Source organism: Dasypus novemcinctus, chromosome 5 (genome assembly GCF_030445035.2).
Source record: "Dasypus novemcinctus isolate mDasNov1 chromosome 5, mDasNov1.1.hap2, whole genome shotgun sequence".
Lineage (NCBI taxonomy): Eukaryota > Metazoa > Chordata > Mammalia > Cingulata > Dasypodidae > Dasypus > Dasypus novemcinctus.
In genome coordinates, this window is record NC_080677.1 from 17,938,101 (window position 1) to 17,954,056 (window position 15,956).

The following is a 15,956-nucleotide window of genomic DNA, read 5'->3' on the forward strand; positions in this document are numbered from 1 at the left end:
ATGCTGGAGAGCCAAAGCTAAGAGGAGATAAGAATAAGACCCAAGTGGGGACAAAGTAGATGGAGAATAAACTCCAGTTTGGCCGAAAGCAGGCAGGAAATTGGACAGGGCAGGAGTGAGTCTGAGAGTCTGAAGAGCAAACCAGAGTGTCAGGAGATCAAGTCAAACTCCAGATTCTCTATCCAATTCAAAAGTCAAGAGCGAAACAAGGTCAGCCAGAAAAGTCTGGAGAGCTGCACCTACACCTTCCCCAAAAGAAGGCATTTATAGTTGGCTTTGTGGAGTCTCCCACCAGATTTAAAGGGATTCTTTGGCCCATGATGCTGTTAAATTCAAAGTTCTCATACTTAGGAAGGGGTTAACTTCGATGATATCCAAAGCTCTAGCCAGTTCCCCAAGTGCTTAGGACTCTAACATTCTATAAATCTAAAAATATGCATTAAGTTACCATGGAGAAACAAAGGGATTAAATGTTTTATCCAGGGAAACAGAGTTTACTGGATTCCCTCCCACCACCTTCACCCCCTCCCCAACCCTGCTCTCTGTACACACATATAAATATCCTACCACTACCACCTAATTCTTTCTACTAAAAGGCAGTGTGGAATGGTTTATAGCCCTTCTGGAAAAAAGGAAAAAGAAAATGAAAAAACAGGAGGGGGAGGCAGGAGGGAGGATGACATTCCATTCTATCCTGACTCACTTAAGGACATCATTTGATTCTCAGTCACAAAGAATTCTCTTAACTGGGTGGAAAGAGCCCTGGTCACGAGGAGCTTGTTTGGAGTACAGTGGTTCCCTTTGCATTCTGTAAGCCAAAGGGATGAATTCCAGGGCTTTGTTTCTTTCTTTCTTTTTCCCTCCAGGCTGATTTTATAGTAACAAAACCTAGCCACTTAAATCTATCTCTAAATAACCGACATTCAGAAAATGTCCCACATAATATATGAACGTTTTACAAGGGATCATCTATTAGCTGATAATGGCAGAAATGCCACAGGATACATAAGAAAACAAATGTGACCCTCACCAAATGTCAGATCCATTTATCCCAATCAAGCCTTCTGCAGTGGATGCCAGATAAACCTACAATGATGTGGTTCAAAGCCTAAGGGGGTGAGGGAAGATGAGCAGAGTTTTCTATAAACTAAATATGCAGGATGAGGATATATATAAATCACATGCAATGCAACCTCAGAAGATGCTAATAGAAGTCAGATAAAAGTCTGGTAGAAAAGATTTCAAAACGTGATGGTAGGGAAGAGGAGAGTACTAGAACAACAACAAAACTGTTGAAGAGGAAGGAAACAAGAAAGTTTTCTACGTATACTGAAAACATGTAGACATGGGTGAGTCAGCGGTTGCCAGCTTTAGAGAGGGGAAGAATTAGTCAAAGAGTTGAGAGACTCCTATAGCCCAGCCCTGAGCAAAAGTGTGGGGAAGGGGAACTTAATTTCTAGGGCTCCTAAAGCTCCCAGCCTTTCTTTCTGTTCCTATTCAACCCCTAAGGCATCAACTGCTTTCAGGATTTCTCTACTTTTTCCCCCATTAAAATCCCATCTAAGGAAAAGGGCTTGTAAAACTCATTTATATAAGGAATAAGAGTTTATGCTTTAAAAAAAAAAAAAAAAAGAGTTCATGCGTTAGCACTCCCTGTGCAGTTTGAAACCTTGGAGTGGACCAATTTCTTAGCCAAAAACATAAATCTATAATGCAAAATTTCTGACTATATGTAAGGAAGAGACATTTTCCATGGAACAGAATTTCCATCTACCCCTTCTAAATAACACCAGGAGGGGGCCACTGATATTAAATAAAATACTCCCTATTCTCTAAGCAAACTATGTCTTCAATGAAATCTTCATGAATATAAGTGAAATCCAACTAAGAAGGTCCTATATAAGGGCAGCGGACTTGGCCCAGTGGTTAGGGCGTTCATCTACCACATGGGAGGTCCGCGGTTCAAACCCCGGGCCTCCTTGACCCATGTGGAGCTGGCCCATGCGCAGTGCTGATGCGCGCAAGGAGTGCCCTGCCATGCAGGGGTGTCCCCGGTGTAGGGGAGCCTCACGTACAAGGAGAGCCGCCCAGCACGAAAGAGAGTGCAGCCTGCCCAGGAATTGTGCCGCCCACACGGAGAGCTGACTCAGTAAGATGACGCAACAAAAAAAAGAAACACGGATTCCTGTGCCTCTGATAACAGAAGCGGACAAAGAATTTGCAGCAAATAGATGCAGAGAACAGACAACCGGGGAGGGGAGGAGAGAGAAATAAATAAATAAATCTTTAAAAAAAAAAAAAAAAGACGGTCCTATATAATATCCATTGGCTGTTTAATTTTAAAACAATTCAAATCGTAAAAAGAATAGGATAGGAGCAGGAAGATGGAGGTATAGGGGCAGAGGCAATAAAATGGAGATTTAGGAAAGGGGAAATGGGGAAGGGACAAGAGTTAGAAATTAAATGAAGATACCTTTATTTTCTGCTAAAAATAAAAGTTAAGGAAATTATTGATATTCTTTAACCGAGAAGTAAAATCAAAAATGTTCAGGAAAAAAAAAGAAAAAAATTTTAAAAAAGAAAAAAAGTTCAGGGAAAAAAAGATACACATTGAAGGAAAACTTTGAAAAATTTTACCAAGATAACTCAGGAGAACCCATGGATGCATTTTACTTAAGAGTTCAAAGGCCTGGATACAGCTTTTCAGAGAGGCTATTAGTGCAGCAGAGCAACTAAGAAATGCACAGAAGTGTTTCATTCTTTCTTTTCTCTCTCTTTTTATAAGTGTTTCATTCTTGATGAAAGTACAGCCACAACTGCAGGGAATAAATAACTTAGTAGAGTGTTCATAGTTCTAAGTTCATCGCCCACACTGGGAACAAGTATCTCTCAAAAGGGAACAAAATATGAATTAGTTAGGTCCATTTTGGTTAAAAAAGCACAAAAACAAAAGCTGAGCACTATTAATAGCTTTAATTAGGAAAACATCACAAAGTTCTAGGCCTTTGAGCTATTTTTAATTTTTCAAAAAATTGAGCAGCAATCATTTATTTATCTGCAACAAGGCCCTCTAGGCTAACTGGAATTTTTGCTAGAGTTCAACTCAGTTGGTGCAATGATGCTAGTGATACCGTCCTAGTCAGGATTTCTGGTTGGCAGTTAGATAGAATTTGTGGACTTTAATCAATATATTATCCATACCTAGCAGAGAAAACTAGCTTGAAAAGATGAGCTTATGAATAAAAAATGACATAAAATCTTTGTTGCTTAAAAAAAAAATTGGGAACTGCAATTTATGATTCTCGAAAATGGAGATTCTCCTAAACTATATTAAGTACTGTGCTGCTGCTTTCCTGCCTGTTCTGTTTTCGGTTTTGGGTTTTTAATTCTTACTGTGACATAGGTATTGGTATGCTCATTTTATAATATGAGAACTGGATGCACAGAGCAATCAGGTGAGTTGCTCAAGCTCACAAAACTGGTCAGGGGAAGGTTCGGGGGTCAAATGCAGGTCTGCTGATGTTCTATCATATTACAGCCCTCGTTGGTGAGTTAAGACTAAGTCCTCTTTTCTGACCGCCTCCACTCGCGCTCCTTGGTTTTGCAGGACTTGACATCAGGGCTGTTTCCTCTTTTCCCGGTGGCCAATTCTGCCAAAACTGGTAGCTCTGCCCTTCACTGGTTCATGCGCTCACTCACTGCAAGAACATTTACTGAGTGTCAGATACCCAAACAGGCACTAGAAATGAAAACTCAAAAAAGACACAGTTTCTGCCTTAAGAAACTACAATCTTGTCAAGGAGAAAAAGGTAAAGGACAGTTGAGTGCAATAGATGCATTCATGCAGAAGCATTGGAGTGAGCAATTACAGTAGACGAGTAAGGCAGGAAAGCTCTGGAAGCATGAACACACTTACAGGACTAGAAGGTGCAGAGAGATGAAAACAAGCAATGTTGGAAGACACACAAGATTATAAGAGCATGATGCATGGAGCAGCAAGTGGTTCTGTGTAGCTGGAGCAAAGAGAGCACAAAGAGGCCACAGATATGATTACATGTGCTAAGGTAAATGATTTAAACTTGACCCTTAAAGCTGTGTAGAGTCCCTGAAAAACCTAGGCATGATGGAATGTGCCTGATAGTATCAAGATGTGTTTTTTAAAAATTAGCATTAAATGTGGCACCTTTGAAGTTGCAGTCCCTCACTTCCATCAATAGCCATGAAGCATGAAGCACACTGTCACTCCAATATTCCACACAAGTCCACTAAAAATAATTTGACACCAAATTTTGAAAATGATCAGAATAGACTAAGTTCTTCAATAAACTTGATTCAAAAAACAAATATCTGTTTAGCACCTCTGTCTACAAGACATTTAATTTCAGTGTTTTCATGTACTAAATTCTGCAAATAAGGGAGTATTCAACTATGCCTCAGAACCTAATTTTTAAAAATCAGATCACTCAAAACCAAAAAGAATTATTTACTAACGAAATTGCTACTGTACTTTAAAAAGGTGAGCTCGTTTACTTAAGTTAGTATTATTTATGAAGACTTGGTGTAACCAACTTTTTAGGAATGCCTTCAGTAGGACCATATGGATACCCATTTGCTTTATATTTGTAGCATTTTTCAAAAAGCAAATTAAAAATTATCAGTTTCTCTCCGAAACTCTCTCCTTCTCCCTTGTTTATTTTTTTTCTTGCCAAAAAATTACACTCCGTTAAGTATTTCCTTCTTAGAACTCTATTTTTTTTTCTCTTTCCACCTGCCTAATTCTACCTATCCTTCAAGACTCCTCCCACATGGCATTGTTCCAGGAAGCCCTCCCTTACTCACCAGGTTTGAAGTAGATGCCTGTCCTGTGCATACAGTGTGCTTACTGCAGCACTCTGCACACACTGTTTAAATCATCAGTTTACTTGTTTGCTTTCCAAATTATACCATGAGCCTCTCCACAGTCCATGCTTCATCTTTCATCTCTGTATCTGCAGGGCCAGTATATACAGTCAGTGGCCAATAAGTATTGGTTAAGGGAGGAAGAGAGGGGAATAGAATGCATTTTACTTCTCTTCTTTCCATCATTTCTATTTTCCTTCATCCTTCATCATTATTTCTTTTCTTCCCATCATTCCTCCCCAACCACTAATACATCATTTTTATCCTTTTCTTAGTTTCAATACGCATCACAACTCTCTCACTCTCTTGAGGTCCTAACTATTGCAAAAATGCTGATCAAGTATGTGAGCTGCACAGGTTTGAGAGTTTGTTGCTCCTTAGCATTGCAAAGAAGTTCATTTTCACAGGCCCTGGATTAGTCTCTTTTCTATCCCCTGTTCTGTGTGTTAGCTGGGGACTTTTAATATGCTTCAGCTTTGCCTAGTTTTCAGGGTTAGCAGCTGGGTAAACAGACTTTGTGCAACACCCTGAATAAAATGGCAAGCTCAAGAGGAGAGTCTTTCACCTTTAAATTAAAAAAAGGAAAAAGGCTTGCTCACAGCCATTGTTAGGGAATAGTAACACCTGAGAGCCCTTCAGGGGACTTGTGTGTGTGCTGGCTGTGGAAAACCCAGCTGATGACAAAAACATGGAGCTGTCAACCTGAATGAGGCCAACTGCTCTCGGAGAGAAGCATCAAACTGGAGAGAAGCATCAAACTGTACGTAGCAAGAATAACAGAGAAGTGATGCAGGTGATGGCCATGCCTGGTGGCGCTTTCAAAAGAGTCTGTGATTTCATAGGAGAATGCAAAGGAAATCACCTGATTCTAAAATAGTTGAATGAAGGCTTACAATGGGCAAGGAGGTATGCAAAAAATTATTCAGGAAAAATACTTTGAAAGGACTATTTGAAACATAAGAGCAAATGCACATGTATATTTAGGAAACCAGAATTTGTAAAACTGCATAAATGCTTTTGTTATCATTTCTGAATATCAAATTGGTATACGGTGTGGGGGTTTTTTCAAATAAACTCAGTGAGTTCATCATTACTAAATTTAAAATGCAGCATGTGTTTTTAAGTTGTCTGTAGTGCAAATTCACTGTCACAAATCCCTCTAAAATTTTACATAGTTTAGTGGTTTAAAAAAATCAATATATAGGTTGAAGAGAGTGTCTATGAATATTAAAGGAAAGCACTTCGGATGAGATGTGTAATAGCAAAAAACAGGTATAGACAAAGTATGTTCATATGGTAATGTAGCTATTGTTACTGAAAATATGCTTTTTTTATAGAAATGAGTGGCAAACTGGGTAAAAAAATTTGCAAAGGGTCTCAAACAGATAATTGTTATTAATGCATTATTCATGATAGCCAAACAACCTAAGTGTCCATCAACGAATGGAAAAACAAAATGTGCTACATATGCACAATAAAATATTTGGCCATAAGAAAGAATGAAGTCATGAGACAGGCTGCAAAATGGGTAACAAGGGACAAGGGAGTATTTGTTTGTAAAAAATATATATATTTGATTAATTATTATAAAAGTGAAATTAAAATGTAGCATTTGTATCAACATGCTCAGAAAAAGGCCAATATTAACAAGGCAGTCTGCAGACAAGGGGGGGGAAAGTTATGTGAAACATGAAAAACTTCTTAAGGTCATCAAAACAAAAGTTTCCATGGGAGGGTTCTGAAAACAAAAAACAAGATGTATTTTAGAAAGTCTACTAGGGTTCCTCTAATGAAAGTACCAGGAGAACAGGGAAGGAGTTTTGTGTTTTTTAATGCTGTATTCCTAGTGCTTGGAAAGTGCCTTTCACATACTACGTGTTTAATAAATATTTGCTGAAGAAATGAGTGAGAGACTAATAAATGAATGAATGAATGAATGAATGGATGAATGAATGAATGAATGAATTTAGTCTCTTCGGGCAAGAATGGGGGCCTTGTTGATGCCAAGTGAATGGAATAATTGGAACTCTCTACCGGGTAAAACAGTCCCTTCAAGATATCTCTTCAGGTTAGACTAAAAATGAAAGTTGCTGATAAGCAAACCCATTTTCTGATCCCCTACCAAATTTCTTTACTTCACATATGCTATCATAAAGTTTATCCTGATTTTTACAACATAATCCCCCTGCAGCTATGCTTATGAGCCTGTGTGCCTGAAATATGAACTAGACCTAGAGCTGCAGGGTGCCTAAGAGTTACCTCCTGAGAGCCTCCATGTTGCTCAAATGTGGCCATTCTCTAAGCCAAACTCAGAATGTAAATGCATTACCTCCCCCACAGCATGGGACATGACTCCCAGGGATGAGCCTCCCCGGAGTGGAGGGATTACTACCAATCACTAACTGGTGATGTAATTAGAAAGAGACCTTAAATAAAAGGGTCAACTCAGACCAGCAGAATATCTCAGCCTACATGTAGGATCATGTGTTAAAAACTGCTTTCTGACCTTGAATAAAAGGGGGAAATGGCAAAGACAAATGGGTTGATATGGCTAAGTGTCTTCAAAAAAGAGTCAGGAGATCATCAGAGGGGTTATGCTTATGCATGACTCAGCAGGATCTCAGAGACACCCAAAGTAGATATAACCCCAGGTACAGGTGCTCCTGAGGGCTATGGAGATACACAGGTTCTATGGTCATGGCAGATGGCTCTGGAGTTCAGTGCCATGTCAGTGAGCCTGACGTTGGAATTTGTGTCCCTGGGTGTGATGGAGTTGGACTCAGATGTGACCTTTCTACACATGCCTCTTCTGTTACTTTTACTGAACCTGTGGTTGGTGCTAGGGTTGGTATATACTCAGGAGACTTGAATCTCTGGACTGTTCATGTATCAGCTGGGCCCTGAGCCTCAGCAGAGTTGCAACTCCTACTCTCTGGTTCATTGGACTTACCCAGGCCAGCTAATGGGGAGGTGGAGATGGTCAACCACCATACCAGGGAACCAAGAGTGCCTACAACTACAAGCAGGAGAATTGCATCTATCATCCATGTAGGATCTAAGCCCCTTCTCAATATAGAGGTGGAGTGGACATCCCCCCACTTTATGAACCAACCTACAGCCACTCTCCCCCCTTGCTCACTGTGCTCCAGCATCACTATCCTTTTTGTTACTTCTTAAACTTCCCAGCCATGCCCTCAGCCTACGATGCTTCTCCCCAGATATCTGTCTGCCTCCCTCTCTCATTTCCCACAGAACTCTGCTCAAATATAACTTTATCAGAAAGGCCCTCCCTGACATCAGCCTAAATAAATGCAATAGCCACCCTCACATCCAACTTTTGGCACTCTTCATTTCCCTTCCCTGCATGTTTTCCACCAACTTATTTTGCTTCATTCACTTCTCTATTCCCAACTACATATAAGTGCTCAATAAATATTTACTGAAGCAACAAACAAACAAAGGCACAGTAGCATTTCATGCACTACTTCAAAGAGGCAATAAGATAAGGTAGAAAAGGCATAGTCTTTTTTTTTTTTAAAGACTTATTTATTTATTTAATTCCCGCCCTCCCCTGGTTGTCTGTTCTCTGTGTCTGTTTGCTGCGTCTTGTTTCTTTTGTCCACTTCTGTTGTTGTCAGTGGCACGGGAAGTGTGTGCGGCGCCACTCTCCTTCACGCTGGGCGGCTCTCCTTATGGGCACACTCCTTGCGCGTGGGGCTCCCCTACGTGGGGGACACCCCTGTATGGCAGGGCACTCCTTGCGTGCATCAGCACTGCGCATGGGCCAGCTCCACACGGGTCAGGGAGGCCCGGGGTTTGAACCGCGGACCTCCCATGTGGTAGACGGACGCCCTAACCACTGGGCCAAGTCCGTTTCCCAAGGCATAGTCTTTTGAATCCCATTTCTAATGATTCACTATGTGTCTGACTTCAAGACTAACTTTCTTATACTTCAGGTTTTTCATCTGTAAAATTGGAATAATACTTATCTGGGATGTATTAGACATCTATTAAATGCTAGTTCCTTTTCCCTGCCTCCTTTATGTGTATGGGGGCCAATGTGGCTATAATGTTAGAAAATACACATAAATTGATTCAGGAGTTAGCCGTGAAATGAAAGAAACAAAGTGTCAAGCAAGACTAGAGTGTTGAGCAGACCCCCTCACAGCATCATTTCCACCAACCACTAATGTGGATTGTGTTTGTGTTTTATAACTGATAGACTGGGTACAAGGGACAAACGGGAGACCTTCTTTCCTGAAGGTGCTGTCATATCTGAGTGGGAAACCAGACATAGATATTTGAGGATGGTTTCATGGCAACATAGAACTGTCCTTTAAGTATGATGACAGAATAATAGCCTAGGAAGTATTCCAGAAAAAGGAAAAGAAGAAACCAAATGAGAGTGTGACTAGAGCAGGAGCTTTATGTTGAAACATAACAGGAGAAACGGTGGAAAGGAAAGTGAAGTCCAACTGTGGAAGGTCATGGATGTGAGGCTGAAAGGCTAGATTTAATCCTATAATTAATAGGGAGCCGCTAAAGTTGTTGAGTGCTGAAAACTAGAGAATCATACAATGAAAATGACAAATTTTAAACATTCATAAAGGCTTCTGAATTCAGAATACAGTGACATTCGTTCAGAGAAACAAGTGACAAGATTATAAATGGAAATGAGGCAATATCCTAATCTTCCCTGATCATCAACTGATGCACCATGGAGAAGAGACTCGAGCTGGAAGAGACGTAAGCATTGCAAACCACAAGAGAGCACCAAGAAATGTTAACACTCCAGCACAAGAGATCACCAAATCTGGCCTCCAAGCAGTTAAGGGCTATGTCTGCAGTCCATTTTAACAGCAGAACCTACAGTGACGCAATCTCCCATACCAAATGTTCTCTCTTAAGACTATCCCCTGCTGGTCTCTTCCTTGTGGGTTGGTTTCTTATTCTTTATTAATTCTGTAGAAAATCAGAAAAACCTAATGAGTTCCAAAAGGCTAAAACCCTTACTTCTGTGTGCATGAGAGTGGAAAGGAGGAGGTGACAGATTGTTCAATTCACCCCAAAGAGGGAAAGAAGAAATTAATCTGTTACAGATGATGCTAAAAGTCTTTTTGCAGCAAAATTCTATAACAGAATTTAGCACGAAATGAAAGTTTTGGGACATAGAAACCAATGGCTTAACTTTGTAGTTCCTGAAGTTATAAAAGGACTGGCAACGAAATAACAAGATGACACTTGTATGCCTAGATTTTGTGTTTTTCTTGGGATCTACTCTTCTCACAGCATGGATATGATTTATTTATACTCTCAAAGAGCTTTTGATAAGGTTTCTCACAAGTGGCTATTATTGAAACTTGGTAACCATGGTGTGAAAGGAAAAAAATCATATCAATGAATTAAATGAATTAAAACTGCTTGAGAGACAGAGGGGCAAAAGCTGAAATAAATGGCCAATTCTCATGTGAAGAAAGGTTAATAATTGAGGGCTCTGTGGCTTCGTGGTAGAATCAGAGTTACATTTAACTAATAACTGGGAAAGGCGAACCCAGTTCTCATTTGCCTCCAATCTCTGCATACCAACTCCATGCACACAGAGCCACCATTGATTTCACAGGCATTTGGCACCTGGAGGAGAGATAAGCAGTGTGAAGAAGTAGTGCTTAAAATCCAGGAAAGAGCAAAGAGGTAAATGGTTATTGACTCAGAAATTCATATTGATATCCCCAAATGAAAAGGTAACAAACAAAAATAAATTAGCAGAATTTTATTTCTACAAAAAACACATGGGGCTTTTCAAAAGACAAGATAGGCTATTTGAAAAAAAAAAAAAAACGCATTTATTGGCAGAATGAGAGCAAATATTCCTTACTGAAGAACAGTTCATGTGGCTATTTTGATCTGCAGAAACCACCAAGCTTTGTTCTATAAATTGAGAGGTCTAGCAGCAAACAAAATTGAAATTGATAGGAAAGAGTAAGAATTACCACTTTTGTTGAGATGAACTTGAAAAATTAGTAAACTTGACATCAATGGAATAATTTAGAAATAAAATATCCTAATCAATTAATGTTTATCCTTTATGATCTGTAATTCAACTCACATTTTCAATGACCCAGAATCATCATTATGACAAACATTCACAAGAGGGGCTTAGAAAAGCCAACAAATTTTGGTATGACTTGAGTTCTGTAAAAGGGATAATAGTACTTACCTCACAGGGCATAAGGTTAAATGTGATAATGTGTGTAGAGCATTTAATAAGTGTACAAAAATAATGTTAAATACTGATAATTTTTATTATTAGCATTTATGCTAAATCCAGTTACATGCCACAAATAAGCGACCTAATTCAAATCTTCCTAACTTTCTTAGTTGCCATCTCAACTATGACTCAGTACCAAATAAAACATATAAAATGCCTTCAAACAAAGTAAAAACATAGCTTTAAAATATCTTTTCACTAACCAATTTTGTGCAATGAGATAGAATTATAAGTTGATCGAAATGAGCCAAAAAGAACACAACAAAACACCAGATAAATGCTTACCACATGTGTAAATGTACAAGCAGTAGATTCGAGCTTACCGTGTAGAGAGTATTTTAACAAGCTCTTTTCTATTCTGTACCCGCAGATGGTTAGTCTTATACTTGGAATCATCAATCAGTTCAGGCAAATTCAGGATCTAAAAGGGAAAAGTAATTTAAAGTTTAATTCACAGCTCTTTCGTGTACTTACCTAAGGTGGTAATGTTTAGAGCCCACTACTCACATCCACAGCGACGCTTTGCCTGTCTTTACTCAACTCAACAACAGGATATAGAGGTTAGGATCACATAACTAGGATGGATCAAGTTAGTGACTGGTTTTGTCATTTGCAGGAGATTGTTACTTCATTTCAGCACGTACCCACATACAGGAGCCCAGAAAATGTTATTAGAACCCCATAAGCCTTGTGCCCACATATGAAAATGTAGGTAAAGCATTATCAGACCCCTATAGTAAGTCTTGTCTAGAAGAAATCAGAAGAGAGACACAAAATTGGGTCAAACTGACTTAATTCTGACAACCAAGAGCCTAAGTGCCCATATGCCCTGAAATAAAGCACTCAATGAGCATACATCTTCCATTCACTTATTTGTTCCACATGTAAATAAAATAACATTATCTGCCCCAGTAGTCCTATCCAGGATGTTTGGACAAGGTGCTAAAATAAAGGGAAAGCATATATATTTACCCCAAATGCTCACCATTAAAACAATGCCAAATTAAAAGATATTCTTCCTATAGAAGTGTCACTATTTTTCTTTAATATGTTTCCCTGAAGGAATAGTGAAGAGAAATGTTTTTATATACTTCCTCTTTTGCTCTTCCTCAATAAAGAGAAAATACATCTTGCAATTCCCTTCAGACATCTTGCAATTTTAACAAGAGCATAATGAAAGTACCAAGTGGATTTGGAAGGGAAAAGAAGTTTGAAAAAGGATGTGTTGAGGCAGGGTTCTGCAGTTGTGTTGGAAAGTCAGAAGGAGCGTTTACGGGCTGCGGGTAGGCCATGTGGCTTGCAGAAAGCTTCACTACCTCCATTAATTATTTGCTTTAAATATAAACATTTAATGGTTTCATTTGTTTCCCACAGTTTAAATAAAGTCAAGTCATTAATCATCTTGTAAAGGAGAGAGAAGTGAAGAAGTTTCCATAGAGTAAAGACACCATCTCAGTGGTGTGATTTCTCTTTCCCATATTATAATTATTTGTGCCCTTTAGGAGCAATAAAGACAGCGTTCCTCTCCCAGATTTTAAGGAGTGACACCACATACAGTGCCCTTTCTAAAACACTCTACATCTCCACACCTGATCCCAGAAGTGGCCTCAAGGCTTGTCCAGAAATCAGGACCCCTGCCTCTCTAACAGCGAATAAGTCATCTTAAGGAAAACCAGGTACTTTCACTAAATCAGAGGTTAAGATTACAGATCTTGCTTCACCAAGAATATACTATGAACTATGTAAAAACAACAACAACCAAAAAGTAACCATTGAGCAATTGCACTCAAGGGTAACTGGGAAGCTCTTATTGCCCTTCTCCATATCTGACTTACTTGACCTCCCTTCTCTTTGAAAATTGGTGTGAAACAGTAGGTCAAAGAAGTTGTCCTCTCATCAGCTATACCAGTCCTGAAAACGTTTCTAGAGAGACTGATCACAAGCCTTCCTTGATGCTTAAAAACGCATGCTGCCTTGGATAAAATTAAATAATGTTAATGTTCTTAAAATGTTAAGCACTAACCAAATGTGAAGTATTCTGACTAGGTTCTATTTCCCTCAAAAGAAATAATAAAGCACACTCTTGTTTAAAAAGAAAGGAAAGGAGGAAAGAATGCAGGGAGGGAGGAAGGGAGGAAGAGGGGAAAGGAAGTTTCTATGAAAAATGAAGAGACATGATAACAGAAACTGCGAAGTGTTTTAATAGTCTTGTCATCTAATGGCTCCAGTCTCCTTTAAAGCAAAAGCCAAACTCTTGTTACCTCCCTGACATCCTCTGCCACTTTTCTCCTTTGCTCTTTTGCTGCAGCCACACTAAATTCTCTTTGCTCCAAGAACATATCTATCACACTTCTGCCTCAGAACTTTTGCACCATCTATTCCTGCTGCCTGGGATATCTTTCAGGGGGCATCCTGGTGGCTAACTCCTCCTCCTCTCCTTTTAGTCTGCTCAAATGTCAACTTCTTAAAGGGGCTACCTGATCACGTCTTAAAGGGGCTACCTGATCACACCCTACCCCCTGGACTCCTCCTTCCCCTACTCTAATTTTTCCACATACCCTGTCATCTTCTAACATACTTATCATGTTTATTATTTCTTCCCCCACTAGAGTGTATGCTACAAAAGGTCAGGGTAGTTTTTGTCCACTGGTGTATCCCAAGTGCTGAGAATACATTTTGACTGATTAGCCCACAGATAAAGAATGTGAACACTTTGAGATAAATGACCTTCTAGCCATTATTCTAGGCATAGGCCTTATTCCGTATATTCTACAAACATTTTTTAAATACAGATACTTCTTTTTTTTTTTTTTAAAGATTTATTTTTATTTATTTAATTTCCCTCCCTTCCCCCGGTTGTCTGTTTTCTGTGTCTTTTTGCTGCGTCTTGTTTCTTTGTCCGTGTCCGCTTCTGTTGTCGTCAGCGGCACGGGAAGTGTGGGCGGCACCATTCCTCAGCAGGCTGCTCCCTCCTTCGCGCTGGGCGGCTCTCCTTTCGGGGTGCACTCCTTGCGCGTGGGGCTCCCCTACGCGGGGGACACCCCTGTGTAGCACAGCACTCCTTGCGCACATCAGCACTGCACATCAGCACTGCGCATGGGCCAGCTCCACACGGGTCAAGGAGGCCCGGGGTTTGAACCGCGGACCTCCCATGTGGTAGACGGACGCCCTAACCACTGGGCCAAAGTCCGTTTCCCTAAATACAGATACTTCTTATGACCTATGGCCTCTTGAAAGATCTGTTTGCCAGCAAGGATGGTACGGGCCATCGCTGTTTATACTGTTGTCACTTCAATTTATTTATGTACATTAATTATAGAACACATTTTAAGTTCAATTGTTATTTAAAATGTCATCTAGACCCACAGGTTCTATGGTCATGGCAGATGGAGTTCAATGCCAAGTCAGTTGGCCCTACTTTGGAGTTTGTGTTCCTGAGTGTGATGGAGTTGGACTCAGATGTGATCTTTGTTTACAAGCCTCTCCTGTTACTTTTACCGAATCTGTGGTTGGCACTGGGGTTTAGTGTATACCAGGGGACCTGAATCTCTGGACTGACCATGTGATAGCCAGGCTCTGAGCCTCAACGGAATTGTAACTCCTACACTCAGCTAACACGGAGGTGAAGAAGGTCAACCATCACACCAGGGAGCCAAGAGTGCCTGCAACTGAAAGCAGGAGGATTGCATCCAGCATCCATGTGGAATCTAAGTACCCTCTTGATATAGATGTGAGTGGACCCAACCATTGCAGGGTCCACAGGATGGAGGAATAGAGTATGGATTAGAGTGGGCTTACTGATATTCTATTCACAAACTATTGTGATTAGTAATCGAAGAAAATGTGGCATTGGTGTGGAGAAAGTGGCCATGGTGGCTGCTGGGGGTAGGGAGTGGGAGGAAGAGATGTGATATGGGGGTGTTTTCGGGACTTGGAGTTGTCCTAAGTGGTGCTCCAGGGACAGTTACCGGACATCGTATGTCCTCCCATGGCTCACTGAGAGGACTGTGGGAGAGTGTGAGCTATGGTGTGGACCATTGACCATGAGGTACAGCGGTGCTCAGAGATGTATTCACCAAGTGCAATGAATGTCTCATGATGATGGAGGAGGTTGTTGTTATGGGGGAAGGAGTGGGATGAGGGTGGTAGGGGTATTTGGGGATCTCATATTTTTTGACTGTAACAAAAAAATAAAGACAAAATAAAAAAATAAAATAAAATGTCATCTAGGGGAGTGCATGTGGCTCAAGAGGTTGAGCTCCCACCTCTCATACGGGAGGTCCTGGGCTCAGTTCCTGGTGCTTCCTGGGAAAAAAACAAAAATGAACAAGCAAAACAAAACAAAAAATAAAAACAACTCAGGGATGTGGCTCATTGCTTGAGTGCTGGCTTTCCACATACAAGGTCCTGGGTTCAGTTCCCAATATCTTAAAAAAAAAAAATTAAAATGTCAAAAATTATAAAACATAACAGATTATACTATCACTGGCTGGTGATGATGGTAGCATAACATTGGGAACATAATTAACAGCACTGATTCGCACATTTAAATGTGTTTAAATGGAAAATTTTTAGGTTGTACATATATTACTAGAATAAAATAATTTTTTTAAAAAACTATAGGACTGTACAGTACAAACAGTGACCCCTAATGTAAACCATGGACTTTAGTAAATAGTACAATGAAAATAATATTTATCCATTTTAACAAATGTGCCACATTAATCAAGGTTAATAGTAGAGGTATATGGCAGCTCTGTATTTGCTGCATGACTTTTCTGTAAACTTA

The 15,956-nt window shown here is 40.0% G+C and overlaps 1 protein-coding gene across 7 annotated transcripts in view; it reads right to left on the bottom strand.

The window, feature by feature from the left end:
• Positions 1 to 15,956, bottom strand: part of SUGCT (succinyl-CoA:glutarate-CoA transferase) — an 808,774-nt gene that overhangs the window by 393,525 nt on the left and 399,293 nt on the right. For all 7 annotated transcript variants that reach the window (XM_023589970.3, XM_058296755.2, XM_004462561.4 and 4 more), the window contains one exon: positions 11,491 to 11,588. In XM_023589970.3, coding sequence (XP_023445738.2) covers positions 11,491 to 11,588 — 98 coding nt within the window. The remainder of the gene's footprint in view (positions 1 to 11,490; positions 11,589 to 15,956) is intronic.